The following is a 25,842-nucleotide window of genomic DNA, read 5'->3' as shown; positions in this document are numbered from 1 at the left end:
TTGAATTTGTAATACAATAATTCAAGATTACTGTTAATTGTGTTTCTTCGCTTCTCTGATTTTGATTTTTATTTTTTTGCTCATCATCGTTATAAATATTCTTATCGATTTTCATTCGAGTTAAAATAGCAATTTTGATAAATGAATTAATTCGCGACAAAACGCGTTTGCCCCTAATCACCAAAAACCGTTTATACACGAACGTGATTCGGGTAACCTGCAATCAAAGAGTCGCTGCTTCCTTTGCTGCGATCACGCAAATCCTAATATAACCTCAAAAATCGCGTCAAACGTTGCAATTGACGTTTAACGTCAGAAGAGAGAGGTAAGCCACAAGCACAGTACGAGATGTACCATGAAAAAGTAGTAGCGAAAGTTCCGGGCGCAATTTTGCCGCCTCCGATGCGAGAGAAACAAGGTTACATCGATGATCTCTCCTCGAAGCAAATATTCGAATTGGAGGAGCTCTTGGAGCGGCAAAACAAGCTGCTGAGAAACGAGTACGTGTTGCCCGGGGCGCGAGGTTTCTGTCACAGGAAAAATCCCTAACCGCGGCGTTATTTCTGTTTCAGAAAGTTCGTGGCGAAACTGCCGGACAAGGGCGCGAGGATAATAAATTTTCGGGATAAAATACAACGAGAATTAAAGTCCAAGAATGATATTGAGAGGGCGGGTGATCTCTTCTCGAGGCTCAACATCGCCTCCGAAGGCAAGGCAAAGATGAACGAACTCGAATGGACTGGAAAGTACACCGAGGATCGAGGAACTATAAAGGTCGTCCAGTTGGACAGCGACGACGAAGACGATCCCCTGAAGATACTCGCCCAGGTTCGATTCGAGATATTACCCTGTTCGCACCGCCCTTTCGTGTCGATTCTTATGAGTAAAACGATCAAATTTACAGCCCACAGGGAGCGGCACGCACAAGAAAAAGGTGGTGCATCTGCCGCCTGAGGAGAGTCTGATTACACCGGAAGACTTTAAGGAGATTGAAACTTTCGATGACTCAGTCAGCCTTGAGCACGTTAAATATATTCTGGGAGTAGTCGAAAGGCCCAGAGTTAAGGGTGAAAAGGAGAAGCACGAATCGTTTAAACCGTACAAAACAACCAGAAGCAACGTTCACGATCCTTCAAACGAACTCAAAAGGCGAAAGCATCCGCACTGGGAAGTTACTGCCGCTACTCCACCCCCTTCGATTCATGGAACGGTCAAGGAAGTGAACATAATGGAATCTCTAAACTTGCAGAAGAAACAGGCTGAAAAATTCCAGGTTGAGAATTGGCGGATTTTAATTTGATTTCTTTTTAATAGCCTTCTTGATTCTAATTCCTGAATACTTTCTATGCAGGAAATTCAAACACAAAACACAATCATGAAACTCGCTGAACAATTTACTTCGCAAATTGGCGATTCGGCGCCGCGTATGGTGGGAAATCATCGGTCAACGATCTCGAACGGCAGCTCCTCGGATTCCGAGGGCAATGATGAAGAAAACGAAGCGCGCGATGATGACGACGATGACGACAAGGCCGGAACTGTTACTTACATGATCGAAAATTAGCCATTCAATTGTGATGTATCAATTTTGTAGAAATAAATGAATGAATATATTTTTGCAAAATTTCCCGTCGGTTCATTTATTCTCCGTGTTGGTAAATTAAATTTTTAGCTAAAAACGTCAAGAAATTTAAAGAATTTTCAATTTAGTTACTCGTGAAAAATTCTATGATAATTTTGTAAAATTAAAGGCATGAACACGATTAATTTACAGTATGATTTTGTTTTAGACAAAACTTTATTGTGTCTTTATTATATAATGCAGCAATTAGTTGTATCCAAAGCTGTTGATGATCTTAGTATAGGGTGCCGTGCTCTTAACAACAGCTTCTCCAGCTTGTTTCGTAAGTTTCTGTAAACAGTAGTAAAAACACAGGCGATTGAAGATATGAAATCAAATATCGATGTAGTACTTTATCGTGGAAAAATACGGGAACATGAATCTCAGCTATAAATTTTCACCACTGTTGAGGAATTATTCATCCCTCAGTCGCAAATTACAATTACATACCGTAACGGAATGCTTATTTGTACGGCACTAAGCAGAAGTTCCCTGTGGTACGAAAGAAAAAAAAAAAATACATAAATCATATACAAACCTTAAGCTTATCCCTCTTCTGCACTTCTAGGATGGACCTGACACGCCTCTTGTTCTCCAGGGTGCGTACAACAGCCTTGTACTTCCATCCAACCTCGTGGGAAAGTCGACCGACATGACAGTACTGAAAGAGAAATGACAAAATTTTTATGTCAAGTTGCAGCACTTAGCGATGATTCAAGTTCACTTGTCACCAAAACTCAGCAAAGATTGTCAACAAACGTGGATCACTCCATTTTCAGTCGCAAATTACCATACCATCATTGTATGTAATGTCGATACATCGTTGAAAAATAAACAAACAGAAGTATAAGATAAATTTCACCTTTCTGCCAGGCTTCAAGCACATGACTCGCATCGCTCCTGGAACGACAAGGCGTTTCCTGCGATCATAGGGAGGCGGGCAACCCTCGTAAACCTTTAATCTCCTAAGAGCGTCCTTGCCCCTCTGGGTTTTGTGTGGTACCATTCCTTGAGAAATCCAAGTAAAAAAAAAAAAAGTTTTCCTTTAATTCCGCGAAGAGCGATTACTTTGTAAGTAAATAACAGATATGAGTATCTCATTAAAAACACTTGGTTTCATAACACTATCAAATAATGTAGGTAAGAAGTTGGATAATCATTGGAAGCGATGACATTTAAGCGAATAGTTTCGCAGTTTACAAATCTACATATTTTTCAGAGATTGAAGTTACTAATGTTAAGGTAACACAAGAGAAACATAACTATTTTGTAACTTTGAAGTTACTAGCGTAAAGTTGTGTTTGCAAAATATCAATAAGTTAATGCCATAGTACAGATCGCTAAATTTTAGACAGTTTGGAATTTTTCAGAAAAAGTATAGTTAAAGTGTTGCAAGGTATATTTTCGCACGAACCAGACGCAACTCCAAACAATCGTGCTTTATCCCAAATGAATCCGACGATTAATTGGCTCCAATGAAATCATAGAGGAAAAATATTACCAGTGATCAAACTACTCGCGACATACATAAATAAAAAATCGAAGAATAATTCGAGAAATAACAACCATCAGGATATTAACAATTCACGGTAAAAACTTTGGAATGAATGCAAGACTTTCACTCTTTGTAGAAAGAAATTAAAAAAAAAAAAAAAGAAAAACATACCACGCACGGTCTTCCAGAGGATTTTGCTCGGGGCACGGAAGTGGAAAGGCCCACGCGCCGGGTTCACGTTACACCTCTTGCGGAGGAAAGACATGAACTTCAATTTGTTCCTGTAACAGAAAGAAGACGACGCTTTGCATTAGACAAAAATCCAAATAACGGTGCGCATTGTCCGATGGAGGTTTGGGAGATCATTGCGTATCGTAGTTTCATATCACATCAAATAATGTAGGTAAGAACATTGTTAATCATGTGGATTGTTCACCACTTTTTTTTATCTAATCGACAAAGAGACAAGTTACGTACCTGAAAAAGTTTCCGGATATATTGAGCTGCTCGCTCCGAACAACGATGACTTTGTTGCCCTGCAGAATTGTTTTGGCGATGATAGCGGCCAAGCGGCCGAGAAGATGGCCACGGCCATCTATCAGTATTGGCTGTAAGAAAAAAAATTGTAAAGAAAGATTACTTGAAAGTCAGTTTTCGACTGAAGGTGGGTGAAGTTAGAGGCAGAAATTTCACAACGGTTCGCGGCTTTCGGGCGAGAAGACAGAATCAGTTATCAACGATTCGATATTGAGACGCACGTGTTAAGCGTCATTGTCAATTTTATGGTTAGGAAGAATTTTCAGTCGGTTCGATCAGCCGATTCGACCGAAAGGCACGGAACGAAGAGGAAAAATAACCCGAAACACATTCGCACAAATGTGACGATCCAGCGCGACTCGAGAAGGCGAAATATGCGCAGGTTAAAAACAGCAACACGTGTAAACCACAGCCGTAAACGAATTGACCAGCCGTACATTTTGTCGGAGTAAAAAGATCTCCGCGGAGACTGAACGCCGTTCACTTGGCTTTTCAGTGTCGCGGCTATGTTTTTCGCACGATTATTAACCGTCGGGATCGCCGTTTCGCATTTATAACCGGTAATTTTACTCTACAAACCTTTTCACTGAAGCCAGTCATTTTGTTATCCGACCGGAAAAGGGTCTACAGAAGTGAAAGGAAGTCAGAGCGGCCGGAAACCGCCATTAAAACGCGGCGCTGTCGGCGCAGATGCGTTCAGCTATCGGCTGATGTTCTGTGGCTGCGTTCAGATCGAATTTCAATTCAAATTCTGTCGCAAGTGGCCGTGAGGATTTTATTTTACCCGTTAATTGTGCCGTTTCTTTGACTCGCAAAGACGACGATTATTTGCCGAAACTACTTACAGGTCATTATCCAAAATTCGGGGTACATCTTATCAATCGATATTGGTTCCATCGTCCATGATTGGAGAAAGTGTGTAGAGTCTGCGAATCGCGAACAGCGAAACGATTATTATCGATCGGTAAAATGTGTGCCCAATTGCCGCAATGCAGGCGTTTTTCGTTGCATGTCCCCTGAATTGCATAGATGCAGGCAAATTAAACTTGCGTTGCATTGTTTATCGGACATTTCCACGAGATAAAATCCAGCCTACACGAAAATAAGGTACTCAGTCGATCTTTTCATTGAAAAACTGCAGCAATTTTCGCGACGTGCTCAGCTACAAAATTAGCAATTATTACTCGTAGGTAGGTGAAAGCTGCGTTCGAAAATCGCTCACCAAATATTCACTGTACTGTTATGTCAATAATTTGAATAGAGAGATGAAAATATCGAAACACATCACAACGAGACCTGCCATACCGACACAACATAGCGTCGAGAATCGATCGATGCTGCCACTGTGCGACTCGAGGCCAAAGGCTCGATTCTTGATTCCTTTTTAATTCAAAAAAGAACGAGCACATAAACAGCGAGCCTTTTCGCTTATGTATATCGCCTGCTGCGATCATACCGCACTCATACATATTACTATAAGAGTTATTATATTATATCATCGGAAACAGGAAGCACTGATAATTGAAACTGGGGCGTCGACAAGGAGAGGATAGACACTACGGTACTTATTACAAAGTAGCTGAAAGGATATCGTTATACATACGTCTGTAAAATATGTATACATAATAACATCGTGATGAATATAATGTACATAAATACACCGTTACACGCATATCATAAACAGCTCGAAAAAAAACGTGTATTACACTACGCTGTTTGCGGGCGCTGTTCTCGTTCAAGAGAACGACACGCCCAAACGATGCAAAAGTGTCTGTTAAGTTAAATTATTATTTACAGCGAAATATTTGCATTGTTAAGTAACGACGATACTGCCGCAACGGTTATTAACATACGAAGTACATTCTCATCGACGCGACGTTCGGTTCTTTTCTTACACATTCCGAATGCAGTTGATCGTTACGTAAATACTAATAATAATTAAAAAATAATTTAATTATCTACCTATATCTATAATCTATGCAATTCATAGTATATATGATAAATTAGCCGGCGTCCAAATCGACTATTATAATCATCATCCTCGCGTCACATACGATTTTACCTCGCTTGCAGAGCAGCGACTATTTATTTGTATAACGCGTTATGCATATCGATGCAGCTTGCCAATATAACCGAACCCGATGCACGCCCCTGCAGTAAACGATTTCTGTAAACCGCATTGCGAGCCTGAAACATCTGCACCCTAAACCAACCTTGGCACGTGGCTAATTCTTCGTGAAGGCTGCTCATCCACCAGGCCATCAGGCTCATCTGCACCCTCGCCCCAAAAGCATCGGCATTCCTGATCGCCATCCTCTTCCGGTTCCTTTTTCAAAGCCCAGAAAGCGCCAGATGTTCGACGATCATTCTCAGGGTCGAACGCTCTCCTATGTTATGTTTCTTCGACCCGCCACAAGCAAAGTTTATTTTGACGAGCAACAAGACGCGGACGCTTCTTCATTTTTCCCCTATTACAATGAGAGAGATTTTTAGTTCCGGTTGCCGCTCAGTCTGTAACTATTTTCATTTTTTACCAAAATCGAAAAATCTAGTTCCAGGTAGAAAATGAAAATTAGTTTTCTAGCTGTTACGGAAAGTCTAGTCTCCGTTACTATTCTTTCTCATTACGATCACTGTTGCTATATTTTCTTGCAACTGTTGCGAAAATTTAATGCTCGTGCAACGATAAATTGACGTTAAAGCCTTGTTTGACTAAAAAAAGTAGATTAAACCTCAGAAACTGATTTTGCGTTACAATTACCAAAAAAGGATCGACGATAGCGCAAAATGTTTACGCGTACCTCGTTTTTCGTAATTCCAACAATATTCAAACAGTGTTTTAAACGATTCCTGTTTTACTGAATTTTTCCAGTTACCGTAACAAATGAAATTTTTCTCAGTGCAATCAACGCAATTACAAATCTAGTAAAAGTCCATCCGCGTCGTGTGTGTTTAAAAATAAATCTCGTACCACTTTTCGCAATTTTATTAACGACTGACTGAGTCATCCTCGCAAACTTGTACAATTGTTCCGTTAAACAAGCTCTCAAATATTATATGTACCTATAATAATCATCCGTTGTACAGAGTCCGAGGAATGGAGATCGTGAATCCACTACGCCACTAACGGAATTCGCTTGCACAGCTGGATACAAGAATTTACAGAGAGACTCTAGAGGCGTGGAGTGAAACGATGAGAATTATTATCACGGTAAAGTATATCGAGATTTTTTATTTTTTTTTTATTTTTTTTAACAAAGGTTTACCATTCACTCGGCGAGAATAACGAACCGACGCCGCTGCAAAGACGCTTTTTGAACACCCTGTACATTCGTCTACAGGATGTGCATCGGCATTAACAATCAGCTCAGCCATAGTGAGGCACCCACGTGACTTACACGGTTCGACTTGAATTCTTAAGCCAGTTTCCCGCGGATGAAATCACCTGCCGAAAACGTGAAACGGCGAGTCAGGAAAAAGAAAAAATGTGCACCGCGTGGCTCAATGATTCATTTCCCAGCTAAAGTCCCCTCTTTACGGTGTATTGTAGAAGAAATCTGCAAATTTTTCCCATTACTTTCAAAAACCAAAAGTTGTCTTCACCCGTGGTGTACGAATCAGTGGCATACTTCAATTTCCGCAAGTAACGTAACAATTTGAAGATACGTGTTAAATTTCTTCAGGATTATCGTACACGCTCCGAGGAATAATCGTATATACACCTACACGTACGGTACGGCGAATATTCCTTATTGAATTACAGGCATAATGTCATAGCTGTTGGAGAATATTTGTCGTCGAATAAGTAACACGCGATAACAATAACAGTGTGAGAACGAAGAGACGCGCATACTTGTTCTCGGTTCATTATAATACGTTACAAGAGGCGAGTGTAACGGCAAAGCCGTAGCTTTATATAGTCAGCTTTCTGCGGCACAACGACCGACGATATTGTAGCTTCGTAGCTTCGATGCCTGTACAGAGGATCTCTCTCGACCTTGAGACCGCTTCTTCGCGAAATGCTGCGAAACCGTGCCTCTCAACCGGCTCGTTTGTACATCGTGCAAATTCGTACTCTTTGTAAGACCGAGTGCTGGTAATTTCGCAGAAATAAACTAAACACTGCCCCGAATGATATTCGTTGTTTATTAGAAATTGTAAATAGAATATTTGGAAGACAGAAAAAAAATTGGAGGGTAGCTTCCAGGACTATTTAAAGACAAGCAAAATGTCAAGGATATTTCCACGATGAATATTGAGGCGAAAGAATATTTGATCAACGAACTAAACGAACTTCGGTGTCTCGTTTGCTCGATCCTTCCAAATTCTGACTCATATTGACGAGTAGTCCTGCGCTTGATTATCCTTCGGGATCGATATACGTGTAAGCTTAAACTCACACCTTTCGGATGCTCGCTCCGAGGGTCCGGTTGACACGTGTCCCCCTTTTTTCTCCTCTCTTCGAACGGGGTCGTCGAGTTCGTCCTGCAGGCAGCGAATATATCAGATTTTAAAACGAGTTTTACCTCCTTTCGAAAGGAGAGGAGGAAGAAGAAGAAGAAGAAGAAGAAGAAGAAGATGAGGAGGAGGAAGGAGGAAAGGAAGTGGAAGAAGAAGCAGAGGCTTGTACAGGCCTCGACCAAAGTCCGGGCTTTGGGTACGAGGCACACTGAGAAAAATGTCATTTGTTACAGTGACTAGAAAAATTCGGTAAAACAGGTATCGTTAAAAAAACTGTTTGAATATTGTCGGAATTACGAAAAACGAGCTACGCCTAACCATTTTGCGTTATCGTCGATCCTTTTTTGGTAATTGAAACGCAAAATCAGTTTCTGCGGTTTACCCTACACTTTTAGCTAAACGAGGCTTTAACGTCAATTTATCGTTGCACGAGCGTTAAATTTTCGCAACAGTTGCAGGAAAATCTAGCAACAGTGATCGTAATGGTGAAGAATAGCAACGGACACTAGACTTTCCGGTACCAGATAGAAAACTAATTTTCATTTTCTACCTGGAACTATATCATGTCGATTTTGGTAAATAATGAAAATAGTTGCAGACCGAGCGGTAAACGGAAATAAAAATTTCTCTCGGTGCAGAGTCGTTACCAAACGGGGGTTCTATGACCCATTTATGCCCCCTCCCTCTTTCTCTCTCTCTCTCTCTCTCTCTCTTTCTCTACCTCGGTTTTACTCGTACGTAACCACCTACGTGCATATACCGCACATTCTTTCTCTCCTCGCGTTATCGAGTAACGAACAACGAGCTGTTGCTGCTGCTGCTGCTATGCAGCATTTGGACCTCGAGAAACCTGGTGTAACAACCCCGTCCTTGTCCCGACGGTCAAGTGGAATGTCAATCCCGCGATTAGAATATTATACGCAGGAAACTTGACACGCGTAGCTCGGCCTGCGTGCACGCCTTTTAATTTAGTTATATATTATGAAAAATATATCCACTCAGCGGGAATTTACCATATGTATATACATGTATATGCGCAGGAATTTACTATACATATATATATATATATATATATACATATATATATATATATATATATATATATATATATATATATATATATGTATACACATATATGCGTGGCTAAACAAACAAGTCCGTGTGTATATTGCTTATTCGCCCTCGATCTGCACGTTTCCGCCGCGTATAAGCTACTTATCACGTATTATTATTGATACGATATATGTACGGAGGTACATGAAATTTTCATGTTACATTGGACTGAACATGATGGAAGTAACGTTAGGATTCACGGTCTGCAGGAATATAGTCGCGATACAAGACTACGATAATTTAATCGCATCCGCAACATCTATACATATATATAGACGGTTATATACTGAGAGAAATTTTTTGAAATATGCAATTCACCGACGGGTGACGAGAAGTCATCCTATAATTCAGCGATAACCCGTTCGCATTATTATCGTTTTAAATAGTTTCGCGAATTTCGCTGAAATCAGACTACAACGTTACAAATTAGCCAAGTAATTGAAAATGCGACGATTTTTCATTTATATTTACGTACGTAACCACATTTCTCGCGACAAGAGGTCAAAGCTTGTGAGTAATTCCGTATTTCAATGACGATGAGTACACGCGATCGAATGAACGAAAACTTCGTGAACGTTTGAAAAGCGCGCAACGAATCGCGACGTTGAATTTTTCAAGCGTAATATCGTCTCGACGTTCGCATGCCTATATTAAGACATATTGCAGACTTTTCTGCTGGAATGAAAACAGTTTCTCAATACCATCCGCGTACAAGGCTAAATATACGATATTTCCAACGTAACGAGACGTGCTCCGCGTACGGAATCGTAACGCGATGGTAAATTTATTCGACGAACAGACGTGAATTCGGGAAGTGAAACCAGTTTCGCGTGAAAATAATTATCCAAATTTAAATTTGGATTTAAAATAACGATAAGACGAAGATCTAGGTTACGTTTTACGTTTGCGCGACCTTTGAATCGTGCACGATATAGGTATCTACAGGAAAATTAAACAGCGTTAATCCTTAGCGTTGAATTCGTATTTTGACAGTTACGTTCGCGGCAAGGACAGCCGGCACTCCGATTGGCGGCGGTTGAATCCGTCACGTCACCGGCGGCCAATCGAAGCCTCGAATCGCTTCCCACGTGACCCGGGAGTCCGAAGCATCCTCGCGATTGGCTCTCGAGTCGCAGCTGGAGCTGCGAAGAGGAGGAAAACGGAGTCGTGGAAGCCCGGTGCTGTCACCTTTGACGGCGAACAGTAGAGTTGCGACCGTTGAAGCGGCAGCTTTGTAAAACCCGTTTCATCACCTGTTTTTCAGTGTTTAACCGTAGTACCGCAGTGTTATTTCGCTCCGTTTGATCCTACGCTTAAAAAAAAAAAAAACAAAAAAAAACAAAAAAAAGAAACACAACAACAACGACAACAATGGCTAACAACAGAGCAACCAAGTCCGGATTCGCCGCCGAAGCTCAACGCAAGGTGAACACACGACACGATTCTGCGTTATCTTTACACCCGTTTCTCAATTTCAAATCTCGATATCGCTCCGGCTGTATCGTTAAAATATTCTTTTTTATTCGGAACGTTTAACGCGGGATGCTGGATACCGTGTACCCCCGATATTTGGGGTGGCACACTCGCTCCTCGTGTAGTCGAGTAAATGTAGGTCAACCGAGAAATCGTTATTTCCCAGATACCCCGAGGCTCCAGACTCTCCGTCGCCTCCTGGACCAATTTCCCGCTTTTTACACCCGCCCTCGCAATATCAAACGGCTTGAACCGCATGTTCCGTGAAATTTTGGAAATCGGTTTATTCGTCCGGTTCACCCTCGTGCCGACTTTAATCACGAGAAACGTGGTGCTTTTCCGATATTCGCGGCTTTGAGCATCCCCGTAAGACTCGAAGAACGGTTGAAAAACGTACGTCAGAATATTTGACGGGGAACAATATACCGAGTTTCAATTGATTTTACGGACAGGTGATTTTTCAATCTAAAAAAATTAAGGCCTACGAGACAACTGACAGTAAGTTATTATACATTAAAAATGATTGGTCGAAAATTGGTCAATATTGTTTTCTTTTTATTGATTGTTTAAATTGTTGCAACGTAAGTTATTATAGTTACGTTTTACTACGATTCGATGACTAAAAATTTTCACACACGTACGTATCAAATATGATATGAAAAAGTTTTTTTCCTTTCAATGAAAATATACCAGATTCTTGAATAAAATCAACATTTAGTCGCTTTAGTAAGCAGTTTAATTTCTGAACGGTGTGACGTTAAATTCGCGAGATTAAAACAGTCGTTTCGCGAAACTGCTAAATTCTCTCGTGATTAGCTGACAGAGATATTGAGAAAATGTGAGAAATCCGGAAGGTAGAAATTCACCACCCGCGCTATTTAAAATTCGCCAATTAACGGGTGAAGATAATTTAATTGCGAGGTAGCCGGTGAGTTTCGCGACGACCCAGTTTTGCGATTAACGTGTAAAAGGGATTATTCTACTTTCGTTGCACGTAACTTAAGTACGAGACCCGGTGACCATGGAACACTTTTTCATCCGTTTACGGTGCGGAACGCTGCTCATTGAGCGGCTGCCGATGATCCAAATTATTTTCAACGTCAGATTAAACAACAGGCTTGCAAAATGCGATTTTCGATTGAGTATTTGAATTAAATTTTTTTTTTTTCCATTTTTAGGGGTGCACAAATCAGTGCAAGCCAAAATAACGAGGACGTATTTTTTGTTTTTCGTTAAGAACGATAATTTTTCATGTCATAGGTGATTGAATTTCACTGATTTTCATATATATATATATATAGATATATCTTAACATGGGTGACGTCACAATGTTATAGTTTTCAAAGTTTTCAATCTGTTATATTAATGGCAATTTTGATTCAATCGAAAAAATAAAAAATACGTCCAAAATATTTTTTTCCAATCTACAAGAATATGAAATAAAAAAAATTCATTCAAACGGTCAATTTTGACTATCGATAAATTATTCCCGAAGAATATTATTGCAAGTATTAGGCGTATCAGTCGTCTGGCTGTATTATGCCGCGATAATTTTTGATAGGTTTCCGACATTAAGGTTGAGGATTAACAGTCTTTCCTATATGTATAATACCGGCAGTAGTAATCGACGTCCAATTGCAGCCGGAGAATTTAATCGCGAGAATAAAATCTTTATATCTACAAGTCGAGATCTAAAGAGTGGCTTATCGCTTCTAGAAAAATTTACAACGGAATCCTAGTTATATGTATATGTGTATATATTGTGTCATCGCTATATCGAGGAGTGATTGAAGTATTCCGAAGAAACACCCGACTTCGGTAATACTTGAAAGAGGAAATTATGATTATCAGGATCAAAGGTGGAAACGAGATTACTTTTCGCGGTTTTATCCACATCCTGAATACCGTAACGAGGATGAATTCTCGTAGGGGAAAATTATCGGTTGATTGTAATTGAATTAAAACCGCACTTTAAATACATCAGCGTCGATACACTCAGAGAAATTTTTAGTTCCGGTAAACGCTCAGTCCTCAGCTGTTTTCATTTTTTACCAAAATCGACAAAATATAATTCTAAGTAGAAAATAAAAATTAGTTTTCTAGCCGTTACCGGAAAGTCTAGCATCCGTTACTGTTCTTTCTCATTACGATCACTGTTGCCATATTTTCTTGCAACTGTTGCGAAAATTTAACGCTCGTGCAACGATAAATTGACGTTAAAGCCTTGTTTAAATAAAAAAAGTAGATCAAACCTCAGAAACTGATTTTGCGTTGCAATAACCAAAAAAGGATCGATAATAGCTCGTTTTTCGTAATTCCAACAATATTAAAACAGTTTTTTTTTTTAACGATACCTGTTTTACTGAATTTTTCCAGTTACCGTAACAAATGAAATTCTTCTCAGTGTATATCGTACGAATTACGATAATTTCTTATCGTCTTTGGAACAATTTCACCGGTTCTGAAAAAAACATTAAAAAAAAAAATAAATAAATAAATAACCCGATGAAACGTGAATAATTTCTAGAATTACAAAATGACGCAAACGCGGAGCGTCGCGAGGTGCAAATAATCGCATAGACCAGCGAGCGTTAAATCGGTAAATCTAATCGCATGTCGCTCGCACAATGTTTGTCGTATGTAAGGTGTTGCATGTGTGCGTCGTGTCAAAGATACGCAATCTGCGAATATAAAGATAGCTAAAATCGCGAAATACTGCAGTACGATTGCCTATTTCCTCAAAGAGGTGTAGTTCGGTTGAATTGCCAACATCGTCGCTGATACATCGTAGATATCGCAAACGTAATTACGTATATTCGAGAAACTTTGACGTAAGCATGGCGTCGAGAAAAGTAAGTCGTTTTCCATTTGCGGTTTATTAATCACGTCCGATCTGTTCGTTACCTCGTCGATTCAACTTTTTACGTACAAACGTGCATGTATTTGCGACAATTTCCGTTCGCGGAGGAATTAAGCCGCGAAATGATATATCGAATCATTTTCCATCACCGCAAACTTGTAACTCGTACAACAATTGTTCCACAGTGTCTATCCATATAAGCTTGATTTATTTACTTGCTAAAAATTATTTCGCCGCGGTTAGTACCGATTCTTTTCGTCCTTCTCTTTGTGTCAGGATAATTTATTTACCGTCGCACCTGCTGAATTTAATTACTAACAGTTTAAAAGATAAGAGCACTTAAGCGTGCAAAGAGTTTCCGACGTAAATATATAATAAATATATATATATGTATACGTATATATTTATAAGCCGCGATAAAAATAATTTGGCGAAAATGTACGATGGCCGGTTAAACCTTTCGTTACATTTAATCAACGTCCGAGGTGAAACGGTAATTAGCAATTAGTCCGACGTCGACAAAGCGGCTCTTCGTACACATTAAACACATTATACACATTAAGGTGTGCATTGTACACACAGCACAGAGCCATAATACTGATTAGACAGACTTCCTGTTTTCCATGCGGCAAGTACACACATCGACATTTGTCGGACGTTGAAAGTACGAAGCTAATTTGTAAGCTCAGACTGCGGTTACGCCTCGTTATTTCACCTTCGAGGTAAAATTATCGAATGATGATCAAACCTCGTGTTCGCGGAAGGTGTCTTCCGCGTAATCTGCAACGCAAAGGACAAGTCCCTTCATTCGGCATACAGAAAGCTTGTAGAAACAAATTATAAGCATAAGCAAAACTAACAACAAATCAACGTAGATTAAAATTAAGGTTGAAAAACAATGAAAAGTAATGACCAGAGAAGGAGATAAAAAATAGATAAATAGGTAAACAGACCGAAAGGGAGTACAAAATAAAGACGGAACAATAAATATGATGAAGAAATAATGAGTTGAAAAACTTGACAAATTAAATATATGAATAAGAAAATAACAAATAAAAATATTTTAAAAAGAGAGAGAGAGAGGAATAGATGTGTAGACTTGAAGTTTGCCATATAGGGGGGATTCTGGCCCTATGAGTCACCCGGATATCGTTATTATACTATTTCATATCCAACTCGACGATTTACTTAATAATAATCATCATGTGCTTATAAGCGTACGGCTGTACAAACTTGTACGTTTATACACTGTATAACTTGTATAGTTTACATATATATATATATACACAGTCATGGCCAGTAGTCATTGCCACCGATCAAGACAGTGACAGAGAGTTGCCCGAATTCGGTTGTAGAAGAGTAACCGCGAAATCAATCAGTGTTTTTTTTTTTTTTTTTTTTTATACATGCTTTTTCTAATACCGTGACTGTGACTGCCGGTTATTCCGATTTTTGATTAATTTTCATTTCTGCTGAACAGAAGTATGAAGAAGAAAAAAAAAAAAAAAAACACAACACCATTCGTAAGTTAAAGTCATTCATCTGACTCACGCGGCAAGTTTATAATTAGCCAACTACTTCATCAACGTATCAAATTATACAATTACTATCTTGAATTGCGGTTCGTCGGCCGTTGTTGTACATACATAAATTGATTATTCTAATTAAAACGTAAGATGTATGTTTGCTAAGCTATATAATGATAATCGAAGAATAGAAGATATTATTATAATACATGCGTGTAATTAAGTTTCTAAACGAATTTCTGACGTACAAGTTTTCGTATCTCGGTTTCTCGCGATAATTAGCCGACTTTCGTGCTTATATACCGATGTCTTTCTATTTTTTTTTCTAATTTTCTTTATTTTTTTACTTCGACCCGGTTTCGCGTTCTCCGAACTCATTCGAATTAATAACCAATAATCGGTGATTAACGCGAAACTTCCCATCACATTTAACACGAAAATAACCGACCGTCGGTTATCGCCGAACTGTTTGCGTACACCTAGAGAAATTTTTATTTCCTGTTACCGCTCAGTCTTTAACTATTTTCATTTTTTATCAAAATCGACAAAATACAGTTCTAGGTAGAAAATGAAAATTAGCTTTCTAGCTGTTACCGGAAAGTATAGCATCCGTTACTATTCTTTCTCCTTACGATCACTGTTGCTATATTTTCTCGTAACTGATGCGAAAATTTAATGCACGCGCGAGAATAAATTGACGTTAAAGCCTTGTTTAACTAAAAAAAGTAGAAACTGATTTTGCGTTGCAATAACCAAAAAAGGATCGATAATAGCTCGCTTTTCGTAATTCCAACAATATTAAAACAGTTTTTTTTTTTAACGATACCTGTTTTACTGAATTTTTCTAGTTACCGTAACGAATGAATTTTTTCTCAATGTATGTAGTAAATTATCTATGTTCTACGTTTAATCGCGACATATGTTAAGAAACAAAACGCTCTAATTTTTATAACACCGTTGTCAAGATTTAAAGAAATCGACGACGTGTTGAATGATAGAAAAAATAAATAAATAAAAAAAACTACAATCTCCAACCAGCATAAAAACGAAGAGAGTCGATTACAGTGAATAAATATATTTCAACCCTGGATTTCCGTCGAGTCTGGTGCTCCTGGAGATAGAACGAGGTATCCCAGACTGTATTACGTGTAGACAGTGAGAAACCGGTATAACAACAAGCATCGTCTTTCTTATCTGAGAGCGCGGCTGGCCGAGGGGCAAAGTCTCTTTTTCCCGATAGAGATTCGAAACGATTCTCACAAGCGTATCCTTCAGACGTGTTTCAGTGCATTGCATGTGTTTCGTGATATGCCGAGCACACAAACACAAGATTTAAACGTTCAACGGTGCGAGTATTTCGAATTTGTACGTACATACGTGTACGAATTATTACAGGTATATGAAAGCTTGTAAGATAGGCCTGGAGGTCTTTTCATCCGCAAAAACCATTTCGTAATATTCATATTTCAAGATACAGAAGCGTTATTCTATTCTATTGGTATTCAATCGCGTCGTTAAATTTCGGCGAAGATTACTCGACGAATGTACAGTGACGTTATTTTTGTTTATTTATTTTTTCATTATTGTGGAAAGTGTTGGAAGAACATTCGAAAAATTGAAAATAATGCTTGCTGGATACGCGGATGAAATATTTTATATAGAAACGAGAATTCCGTTACGTTGAAACTCGTAAAAATTTCAATCTTGCGCTCAAGCTCCAATTTTACTTTGTTGATTTTTTTTTCTTTTTCTTTTTCTTTCATTTTTTGCCAGCCGGCAACGTTCGTCCTCGGATTTTCATAAAAGTTGAATTTTTAAAAATTAATCTTCGTCCTCGCGAAAGCCTCTCTTCGTATATTTAAAAACATTGTCGGTGGATTTCGAAATTACGTATTTCAAAGTTCAGGAAGTCGATAAGTTAAATGTCGATATTCTTTGGTTATTTATTCTTATTCCCAAACAGTCGCATTGTGTACAATATCGCATAAATAAATCGAAAGAAGCTTATATTTCCAAGTCCCTGTCAATGATTTTAGTGTTAAAAATTTTTCTTTCAATTACTTGTCAGATACGACCAAACGATTCGTCAAGTTGCTAAAGAAATCATCAAAAAGGTATCGACATTCAACGGTAACTCGATCGACCGACGAACCATTCATCGAACCTTTTGAATCTCGTTAAAAAAAAATTTCATTGTCTCGCAATTTTACCCTTCAGACAGTGATTATAACACTACGCGATAGGTAATATAACAAAAAACAAGACCGTGCGATCGGACCAGTTTGCATACTCGTAAAAAAAATCGTGTCCTAATAAGGATCTAAAACGATCCAAAGCCGCGATGAATTCCTGTTACGAAACTGTTGATTCGCGTCGTATCAACGATCGCGAGACGATTCGTGTCAGTATTGCGTTATGTAGCGTAAATGCAGGTGAATTATTAACCGAATTAGGATCTCGTTCTCGTTCAATCAAGTCACGCGTACACACGTACGTTGTACGTATGTGTAAAATCCAAATCAATTCCATATATATACATACATATATATATATACGTACATCGCGTCACGAGAGTTAAAGACATCAGCAACGATGATGCCACCGAATGACCGAGTTTTTTTTTTTTTTTCTTTTTTCAATACATGGACACGTACGTATTTAAACACGAAACGATTTGTTGCATGTGGGTCAACGATTTTACACTCGGGATAACAACCACACAAATAGAATTGTACCCACATATACGTAATAATACATATATATGTAAATATATATGCGACGCCTGAACCCTGTGTAAATTAATGCCCGAAGCATACTAGCGTAAAAGCAACAAGCGTGTATGTGAAGACACTTAACGTTTGAATCACGCGTATGTGTCATTACACGTACCTTATACATACCGGGAGGTCCGTTTAGCTCCTTTTACGGACTTCTCGAGATCCGAGACCGCAAACTCGACTGCCTCGACCCAGCATCAACGAGAGAGAGAGATCTTTAGAGTCTCTCAACTCGAGCCAATTACGTATTACATGTAATTTTTTTTTTTTTTTTTATACAATCAATAATTTTCGAGTAATAAACTTGATTACACTTTGGACGTTTCCGATTTCCGCACACATTATAACCGAATGCTAACGTCTTGAGCGTCGTCGAATAAAAGTCTAAAAAAAAAAAGAAAAGTGTTGTAAAAGTGTCGTTTTATTTTTCAAAACAAATTTCTTAGGAAAATATTTATGCGCAAAGGCGAATGTTTACCGAAAAGAAAAAGAAAAAAGCAACGTTACTTGCGGCCCTTTTCAATTAACCTCGTCGATCGTTTCTTTTTCATCCAGCTTGAATTTTTTTTCGCGGATCTTTATTCTTATCGGACGATATTTAAAATCTTTATTATTTACTCTCGTAATGCATTGCGTATACCTGTCACGTTCGCGACCCAGTTTTTCACGCAAAATTTAATTGGAATCAAGTCTTTTCGCGAAAACAATTTCCGACCATACATATAAAGCAGGTATTCGATTATAATATAATCTGAACACCGTGTCGTCGTATATACTCTGCTTGCATGTACGTATGTACGTACATATGGTACATTTATATCAATAAATTTCAACCGATAAGGCAACGCCGAAATTCTCCGAGGCACGAACTATATACATACCTGACATATATAACACGTTACATATTGAATGACACGATAAATTCACTTGTACGAAGGTGATAAGGAGACTTGGAATGATATTAATACCGCGTCTCGAACGATAAGAAAAAAAAAAAATAAGATAAAGGGAAACCGAAAGCAGAGAAAAATTCCATTGAAATTTCAATATTGCACAAATCGGATATCGTGTGTACAGAGTTTTCCGACGGTTTATTACCGCAAAATGACGTCAGGAGAAATTCCACTTGGATTTTTCGTTTCTTTTTTTTTTTATTTTGCTCTTAACACCACCACGACACATGTTTATACTTTACATACACCTACATACGAACCCATATACATGGATATGCGTAGAGTTTATCGCGTTCGGATGCATCAGTCGACGGCACGCAGTTGAGTGTATAAAAAGTATAATATCTTAGGCCGCGTGGCACGTCGAAGGGTATAAAAATTTCAATATCATAGTTAATGCCGTTTTTTTTAACAGCAGGTTATACAAAAATCCGACGATGCATTTACAGCCGAGAGTATAATGACGCGTGTTTATCGTTATCGCTGTGACTTTTTACGCGGAGTTTCGATGAAATTTTCGAAAACGTCGATTACGAAATCCCGGGATTTATTCACTCTTCATTATTTCATCTTACTTTTTATTATTCCTATTTTATACAGTCTTAAGAACGTTACATGGATATATTATATGCGTTAATATACTCGCGAATCAATATAAATGAAGAATCGACGCTACACCGATAGTGTTTCAAATTCTTGACCAAGTAATAAAACGAAGATTATACGTTTGTACGTATGCATATAAATTCATCAATTTTCTATCCACGATCCAACGAAAAGAAATAAAATTACAAGTATCGCGATAAAATTAATTATACAGTGAGTATAAAAATGTTTTATTATCACGCATAGTATACATACATATACATGTATACATATGTATATATGCATAACATATATCTGTAGCTGTCTTTTGATAATATTACAGTTGCCAGAAAGTTTGTTTTAATTAAAAACACGCTTGCCGTAACATTTTTAGATATAAAATAAAATTCTCCACGTTATACGAAAATTTGACTTTCGCTTATATCGGATCGAGACACTTTTTTTTTTCTCCAATCGTTATTGGGACTGAATTTCCACATATTTTATTTATGTACGTACGCACATATTTGATATACTACGTAGCGATTCTCCTAAGGCAGGTTTAATGTTATCCAAACGCGACGTTGCGTTTATATTAAATATCTCGCAACTTCGTCGAAAGTATCCAACCGAGTATTTAATATCTTCCCTTATACAAATCCGGCAACTTTGAATATCAGTTTTTAAATATTATGATATTATACAGAATTCAGCTGGTTGAGTGTAACAACGAGGGAATAGTTGAAAAAAAAAAAAAAAAAAATGAATCAATTTCCTTCAAACTTTACCGTAATTTATCGATCCGTTACTATATTATTTACGTGTAAGGATATGAAAAGAAAAAAAAAAAAGTGTTTTAAATATAATCGCTTTACTTACGATAAGATAATCGTTAATTTATTATTAATTGATACTACATCTGCATTGCGTTTATATATATATATACATACACATATGTACATAAATAACGATTAATTCATATCGCGGGAATTATGTAACATATTTCAGTTAGCCTTATCATTCGGAATTTCTTCCAACACGCGCAACATGTATATGTGCATAAACGCACGTGTCTTTCATTAAATATGTACACGTAATGCTGACGGTGAAAATAATAATAACAATAGCAAAAACGTATGCAAGCGAAATCGCGAAAAGCTGAGGAGAGCGGATTGCGTCAGGAATAAAAACGTCGGTCTGACTTGCTCGGTTCCTGATAACGCGAATGTCTGACCGCATATTATGAGAACATCCGCCGAACTACTCGCTTAATAAAACTTTTGACTATCAGGGTGGAAACAATGAAAAATAAAAAAAAAAAAAAAAAAATAGTAGTAGAGAAGAAAAAACATTTTTTCAGTACTTGGAGCTGATGTAGAAATTCTCGTTTTTTTTTTTTTGTTTTTTTTTGTATTACTAATTTTACTAATTTTTGAAAAAGAAACGAATATGAAAACGATTTTTTTTTTCTTTTTACACCGCCAAGTGAATTTCGTAATAATTTTCATTAAGAAACGGATTTGGCATTATCGTCAAACAACCGCGAACTAATTAATTAATTATAATCTTTGACAATGAGGTTAGTCGATTTTACGCATTATTATATTCATGCATATTTATAGTCGCTGTTTTTAAAGATAACCGGATGGTTGTTTCGCCATTCTGCCTGTAAGGTCAAAGGCGGTGTCAAAATGTCGTAGAGAATTTTACGGCTCGGTAAACCGCAATTTCATGCTTCGATCGCGTTGAAAGGAATTTTACTTTTACGTTTAGATTTAGACGTGAATTGCTTCTTGCAGAAATTGGACGTGACGTTGATCTTCAAGTCTCAATTTTCAAACGCGCATCGCATGTGACTAAAAATTTCGTAATAATTTTACCCCTCCTCTTCTTTCTTTGAAATTTGTGTATATATTTATATATATATATATATATATATTTTCTTAAAAATTATAACGTCAAGTTTGCTCGACACGTTCCTAAATTCGTACCTCGTAGAAATTTGCCGATTTACGTGCGGGAATATCAAGATTTATTCATTTGTTGTTTATAACTATAAACGATAAATATCCAACGGAATTCATCATTTTCACAATTACACCGATGAAAATATCGTCAATATTGGCGATTTCATTCCGCAAAATGTAATTAAAATATTTATAATTTATTCCAGTTGTATCAAGCGTGATATTCATTAAAAGACAGCAACGACGTTCTCAAGGATTCTTGTAAAATGTAACTCGTCATCGATTTTGCCACGTGATGTCACCGTCTGGGAATATGAGTCATGCTCGATGGAATGCAGCCGTTGGCATAATATATCTTTTGACGTCGTTCACGGGGCCAACGAATTCTTTCCGCGAAATATCCTTCGTTAAATTATACCTGTGAAATAACGTTTCTGTGAATTTTTCCCCATGATGCGGGAGAAAAGGAAAAAAAAAAAAAAAAGAAAAAAGAAAAAAAATATTTCGTTTTCGGGTACGATTAATTCCAACCGCCAATCCAGTAATCCGATAACTATAATTCCCTCGTAAAGTGTCGCGATATCGTATATATATATATATATATATATGAGTGTTGTTACAATTTGAATAATAAAATAGAAAAAAAATAAAAAATATGTAGCAATCGCGATCGATATCGATCGATATCGAATAACAAAACTAGGACGGCAGTATATAACAAGATAATGTTTTAGATCGGTTAGATTTTAGAACTCATGCAATACGTATGCAGAGTAAAGTATATTATTTTTAGAGAAAACAATCTGTATTTTATTTACGTATCAATTTTCTTGGTCGATTATCAATATACGAACGAGAAAAAAATATATAACCGCCTAAATGTGTACGATTTTAATGAAGATTTGACAATTTTCTTTTTTTTTTTTTACTATTGAAAATCGATTTTCCATTACACGTTCTTAGCCTAAGTATCGACACGATATTTGACCGTCAATTTTAAAACGATTTTTTTTATTTTTCTTTCTGTTTTCAGATAAACAGTAAATACAGCGAGGAATTGGCCCAGGAGAGTTTAGAATGGATAAAAACAATAACCGGCGAGGACATAAACACGAGCGGAGACATGGACAATTTTTACGAAACCCTCAAGGACGGAACTCTCCTCTGCAGGTGAGAGCTTTTAAACTCAGGCTTCGAAACTCGTCTCGAAATTTTGAGTTGAAATAATTTGAAATCGAAGAAAAAAAAAAAAAACAAAAAAATAAATAAATAAATTTAATTTCGCAGATTGGTGAACAGCATCAAGGAGGGATCGGTTAAGAAGATAAACAACACCGGGCTAGCTTTCAAGTGTATGGAGAACATAAACGCGTTTTTGGAAAATGCAAGAGCTCTGGGAGTACCGGCCCAGGAAACATTTCAGACCGTCGATCTATGGGAAAGACAAAATTTAAACTCTGTCGTAATCTGTCTTCAATCGCTAGGCCGCAAGGTGGGTGGATAATTTTATTTTTTTTTCTTGACAAAGATTTTGAGAATAGGCGTCGCTTGAAAAATACATAAAAAAAAATAAATAAATAAAGAATAAATTTATCTTCATTTTTACCTCAGGCTGGAAATTACGGCAAACCGAGCATCGGGCCGAAAGAGGCTGACAAGAACGTGCGAAACTTTAGCGACGAACAGCTCAAGGCTGGTGCTGGTGTGATAAGTCTTCAATACGGTAGCAACAAGGGAGCAACCCAGAGTGGTATCAATTTTGGAAATACAAGACACATGTAAATCATCCCGCCATCCTGCTCGAGCACATTTTCCAAAATTCAGACTTCCAAAACCGCCTTACAATTAGACAACTCTCTCTCACACACACACACACACATGTAACTCGATTAATTTTACATTCAAAGGACACGGAACGTTTCGTACATCCTTTCATATCTTTTTTCTTCCCCTTTTCTTTCGTTTCCCTTATTATTTTTAAATATATATATATACATATATATATATATATTTTTTTTTTCTTTGGTTCGATAACGAGAAAAAAAAACAACAAACAACGAAGCTGCGACGTTCGCAATCGCTATTCAAGTTTACTTAAGATAAATTGACGAACATAATATTGCAACGTTTCACGAAATTTTTCATTTTGCTTCATTTCTTTATCTTTTTCTTTCCCACGTTTGTTTTCATTCATCTCCTCGCGACGAGGCAACGACGGAAATATGTTTGCGACACGATTCGCGCGATAGCGTGTAACAACAATTAACGATTACGGAAGTGACGATTGCGTTTCAAGTAATTTGGTTTTTTAATTTAAAATTTACGCGTTGCAAAAATCTTCCAAGTCGCTTTACGTTCTCGTTGGATTCTCTAACGCGAGGAGATATTCATGATAAACGAAGATAATAATGTTGCCATTATTATTATTATTAATAATATAATAACGATTATTATGTTATATGATAATCATACTATACACTATAAATAAGATAGAAAGATTATTTACCAAGTATTTTGTACAAACTCTTTTTTGGTGGTTATATATACTATTATCAGATGTAACTTTTAATAATGTATTAAGAAAGATTATAGATTAATAAATCAAACTATAGATTGAAAATGCGAAATGAAAATTGGGAATTGCGTTCATTCCATACTTGCAGAGAAACTAAGTACTCTTAAAAATCGACGGTAACATTATTTTTATCAACTGATATTATTTTTTTCACACTTGTTGCACGTTGCGAAATTTCTGAAAAATTCGACGATAAGAGAGAAATCGTTTTTTCGAAGGTGTACAGAATATCATAGCAATGCGCGTAACGTTCAGATACCAACGACTATGCGAGCAGTTGATAAAACAAATAATTTCAAGACATATCAGGGACCTCGACTTTATGCGTAATAAATATATTCTACGGTCACGTACACAATCAGAATTACAACGTGTACAACATTTATGTACAAAAAATTACGTTTTTCATAGACGAGTATCACCGGTTCAAGGGGATAAGTTGTTGAAAAATTTTATTTCTGGAATGGATAATAATCCAAGCCAGTGTTGTAACTGAACTGTGGTTTCTTTGCCTTCTTAGCCATTTCCAGCATTTTCTGTACCTCGCTCCTGAAAACGAAGCAAACATTTTTTTCTCAATCAGAAGTCTGCGACGATGAAAGATTCTCGCATTCTCTTTCGCTCAGCTTCTCACCTATAAGGCGGTGGCTTTATCTCATCAGCCAGAGTGCAGGGTTCGGGTGGCTCGCTATCTTGTTTGTAAATGCGCCTCCTGACGACATCCACGTCTCTGCCAAACGCCTCGTCTAAGTCAAAGATCTTCGACGGCGGGGCATCAAAATAAATGATGAAATAGCTGCAAGAATAGATTACCGACGTCGATAGTGATCGTGTGTTATTCAAGGATATTTACGGTATAGCCGAAAAAAGTGTCGGAACAAAGACGGCGACGCTGTTTTCCTCGTTTGAGAATGTACGCCCGTCTCCTGCTCTCGACACTTTCTTCGCTGGGTTCGATATTTTTCTCATACTTTGCCTCTCTGTGCACCAAACTGTGAGCACTTGTCTTAAACGGCATCTTCTTGAACCCCAGACTGTCGATTTTCCGGATTATGCCTCCGGTGCTGAAGATTGTGTTCGCCGTCCTCTTCAGAGTCGACACGATATCGGTCTGCAAGAACAAAAATAATTTCACGACTCAACCGACGTGGATAATTCCAAGTTCCGAGTTATATTGTGAATAATTTCACAGCATAATCGACGCTGATAACTAAGAATTCTGCACAAAAAGCACAAATTCGCAACATGAATGTTTATTCAAAGTTGTAGGTTATGTTGCGGTTGGCTAAGTATTAGGTTATGTTAAGCAGAAATAGTCGAAGTTAGCCACAACAGACCTTTGGCATGACGCGAAGGAGCATCGCCAGTTCGTATGTCGGCATTTCGGAGACTTTCCAGGTTTAATTCTCGCGCGGAATCAGAAAAATTACGACAATCCGTCCGAATGAAATCCTTGTGTACTCCGAAACGCCGAAACGAATTCGGTATTGATCAGTGCTGCCAACCACACTCGCGTCGACCACGACCACCATCAACTGAACTTTTAAACGGATCCTGTGTTGTGGCGCCATTTAGCAGCGCGGCGGAAAAATATTTACGGAATCGATATTAAGCGTGAAGTTTGAAATTCGAACGTCTGAGAATTGGTTCCGATATTTTTTTTCTCGATAAGTGTCTTACAAGTAGAGTTAGAAATTTTCCGATAACCGATTTCAAGTTGGAATTAACGCATATATTTGATGGATGATAAAATTCTGTCGCAGGGTTTCAAGAATTTGCAAAATTTCAGTTTGCGATAGAATTCTGAATGCCAAAATTTCAAAAACTTTCTAGAAACATAGAAGATTGTATTATAAAATAATATTACTGCATCAAAAAATTCTACATTTAGAAATTCTA

General features: G+C 37.6%; 4 protein-coding genes and 1 long non-coding RNA gene across 7 annotated transcripts; 2 read left to right on the top strand and 3 right to left on the bottom strand.

The window, feature by feature from the left end:
• Window positions 1-265: 265 nt before the first annotated feature.
• Window positions 266-1,619, top strand: LOC124185946. The gene is made up of 4 exons (XM_046577201.1): window positions 266-500; window positions 573-828; window positions 905-1,273; window positions 1,352-1,619. The coding sequence occupies exons 1-4, from the start codon at window positions 349-351 to the stop codon at window positions 1,562-1,564; spliced, it is 990 nt and encodes a 329-aa protein (XP_046433157.1). The 5' UTR covers window positions 266-348; the 3' UTR covers window positions 1,565-1,619.
• A 160-nt stretch (window positions 1,620-1,779) lies between these two features.
• LOC124185947 (60S ribosomal protein L13a) lies at window positions 1,780-4,274 on the bottom strand. Its single transcript, XM_046577202.1, has 6 exons — window positions 4,233-4,274; window positions 3,594-3,724; window positions 3,288-3,397; window positions 2,484-2,629; window positions 2,160-2,282; window positions 1,780-1,912 (listed from the first exon to the last, which is right to left on the bottom strand). The coding sequence occupies exons 1-6, from the start codon at window positions 4,251-4,253 to the stop codon at window positions 1,829-1,831; spliced, it is 615 nt and encodes a 204-aa protein (XP_046433158.1). The 5' UTR covers window positions 4,254-4,274; the 3' UTR covers window positions 1,780-1,828.
• Window positions 4,275-5,426: 1,152 nt separating this feature from the next.
• Window positions 5,427-8,134, bottom strand: LOC124185950. 2 transcript variants are annotated; one of them, XR_006871510.1, is made up of 4 exons: window positions 8,056-8,134; window positions 6,920-7,210; window positions 6,717-6,825; window positions 5,427-6,121 (listed from the first exon to the last, which is right to left on the bottom strand). It is a non-coding gene; the product is annotated as an uncharacterized LOC124185950 (long non-coding RNA). The 2 variants fall into 2 exon arrangements; XR_006871509.1 differs by lacking the exon at window positions 8,056-8,134 and having other exon boundaries at window positions 6,920-7,477.
• A 2,293-nt stretch (window positions 8,135-10,427) lies between these two features.
• LOC124185948 (myophilin) lies at window positions 10,428-23,425 on the top strand. 2 transcript variants are annotated; one of them, XM_046577203.1, is made up of 4 exons: window positions 10,428-10,652; window positions 22,402-22,538; window positions 22,656-22,860; window positions 22,980-23,425. In XM_046577203.1, the coding sequence occupies exons 1-4, from the start codon at window positions 10,599-10,601 to the stop codon at window positions 23,148-23,150; spliced, it is 567 nt and encodes a 188-aa protein (XP_046433159.1). In that variant the 5' UTR covers window positions 10,428-10,598; the 3' UTR covers window positions 23,151-23,425. The 2 variants fall into 2 exon arrangements, with proteins under 2 accessions (XP_046433159.1, XP_046433161.1); XM_046577205.1 differs by lacking the exon at window positions 10,428-10,652 and adding an exon at window positions 13,409-13,552.
• A 122-nt stretch (window positions 23,426-23,547) lies between these two features.
• Window positions 23,548-25,468, bottom strand: LOC124185949 (probable 28S ribosomal protein S6, mitochondrial). The gene is made up of 4 exons (XM_046577206.1): window positions 25,281-25,468; window positions 24,915-25,054; window positions 24,578-24,739; window positions 23,548-24,492 (listed from the first exon to the last, which is right to left on the bottom strand). Exons 1-4 carry the CDS (start codon window positions 25,323-25,325, stop codon window positions 24,396-24,398), a joined length of 444 nt encoding a protein of 147 aa, XP_046433162.1. The 5' UTR covers window positions 25,326-25,468; the 3' UTR covers window positions 23,548-24,395.
• Between the last annotated feature and the right edge of the window lie 374 nt (window positions 25,469-25,842).

This window comes from Neodiprion fabricii, chromosome 7 (genome assembly GCF_021155785.1).
Source record: "Neodiprion fabricii isolate iyNeoFabr1 chromosome 7, iyNeoFabr1.1, whole genome shotgun sequence".
In the NCBI taxonomy this organism is placed as follows: domain Eukaryota; kingdom Metazoa; phylum Arthropoda; class Insecta; order Hymenoptera; family Diprionidae; genus Neodiprion; species Neodiprion fabricii.
Note: the sequence above shows the minus strand (reverse complement) of the source record. Positions and strands in the feature narration are given on the sequence as shown.

Bases quoted from the DNA above. Each gene is read 5' to 3' on its own strand.
- LOC124185947 (XM_046577202.1), bottom strand. From the start codon at position 4,253: ATGACTGGCTTCAGTGAAAAG. The intron at 3,725-4,232 runs GTTTGTAGAGTA...TTTTTCTTACAG, and splicing joins TGACTGGCTTCAGTGAAAAG to CCAATACTGATAGATGGCCG. The intron at 1,913-2,159 runs GTTTGTATATGA...TACTGTTTACAG, and splicing joins AGAAGAGGGATAAGCTTAAG to AAACTTACGAAACAAGCTGG.
- LOC124185946 (XM_046577201.1), top strand. From the start codon at position 349: ATGTACCATGAAAAAGTAGTAGCGAAAGTTCCGGGCGCAATTTTGCCG. The intron at 501-572 runs GTACGTGTTGCC...TTTCTGTTTCAG, and splicing joins AACAAGCTGCTGAGAAACGA to AAAGTTCGTGGCGAAACTGC. The intron at 829-904 runs GTTCGATTCGAG...TCAAATTTACAG, and splicing joins CCCTGAAGATACTCGCCCAG to CCCACAGGGAGCGGCACGCA.
- LOC124185949 (XM_046577206.1), bottom strand. From the start codon at position 25,325: ATGCCGACATACGAACTGGCGATGCTCCTTCGCGTCATGCCAAAG. The intron at 25,055-25,280 runs GTCTGTTGTGGC...TTGTTCTTGCAG, and splicing joins TCCTTCGCGTCATGCCAAAG to ACCGATATCGTGTCGACTCT. The intron at 24,493-24,577 runs GTGAGAAGCTGA...CTTCGTTTTCAG, and splicing joins ATAAAGCCACCGCCTTATAG to GAGCGAGGTACAGAAAATGC.
- LOC124185948 (XM_046577203.1), top strand. From the start codon at position 10,599: ATGGCTAACAACAGAGCAACCAAGTCCGGATTCGCCGCCGAAGCTCAA. The intron at 10,653-22,401 runs GTGAACACACGA...TTCTGTTTTCAG, and splicing joins CCGCCGAAGCTCAACGCAAG to ATAAACAGTAAATACAGCGA. The intron at 22,861-22,979 runs GTGGGTGGATAA...TTTTTACCTCAG, and splicing joins TTCAATCGCTAGGCCGCAAG to GCTGGAAATTACGGCAAACC.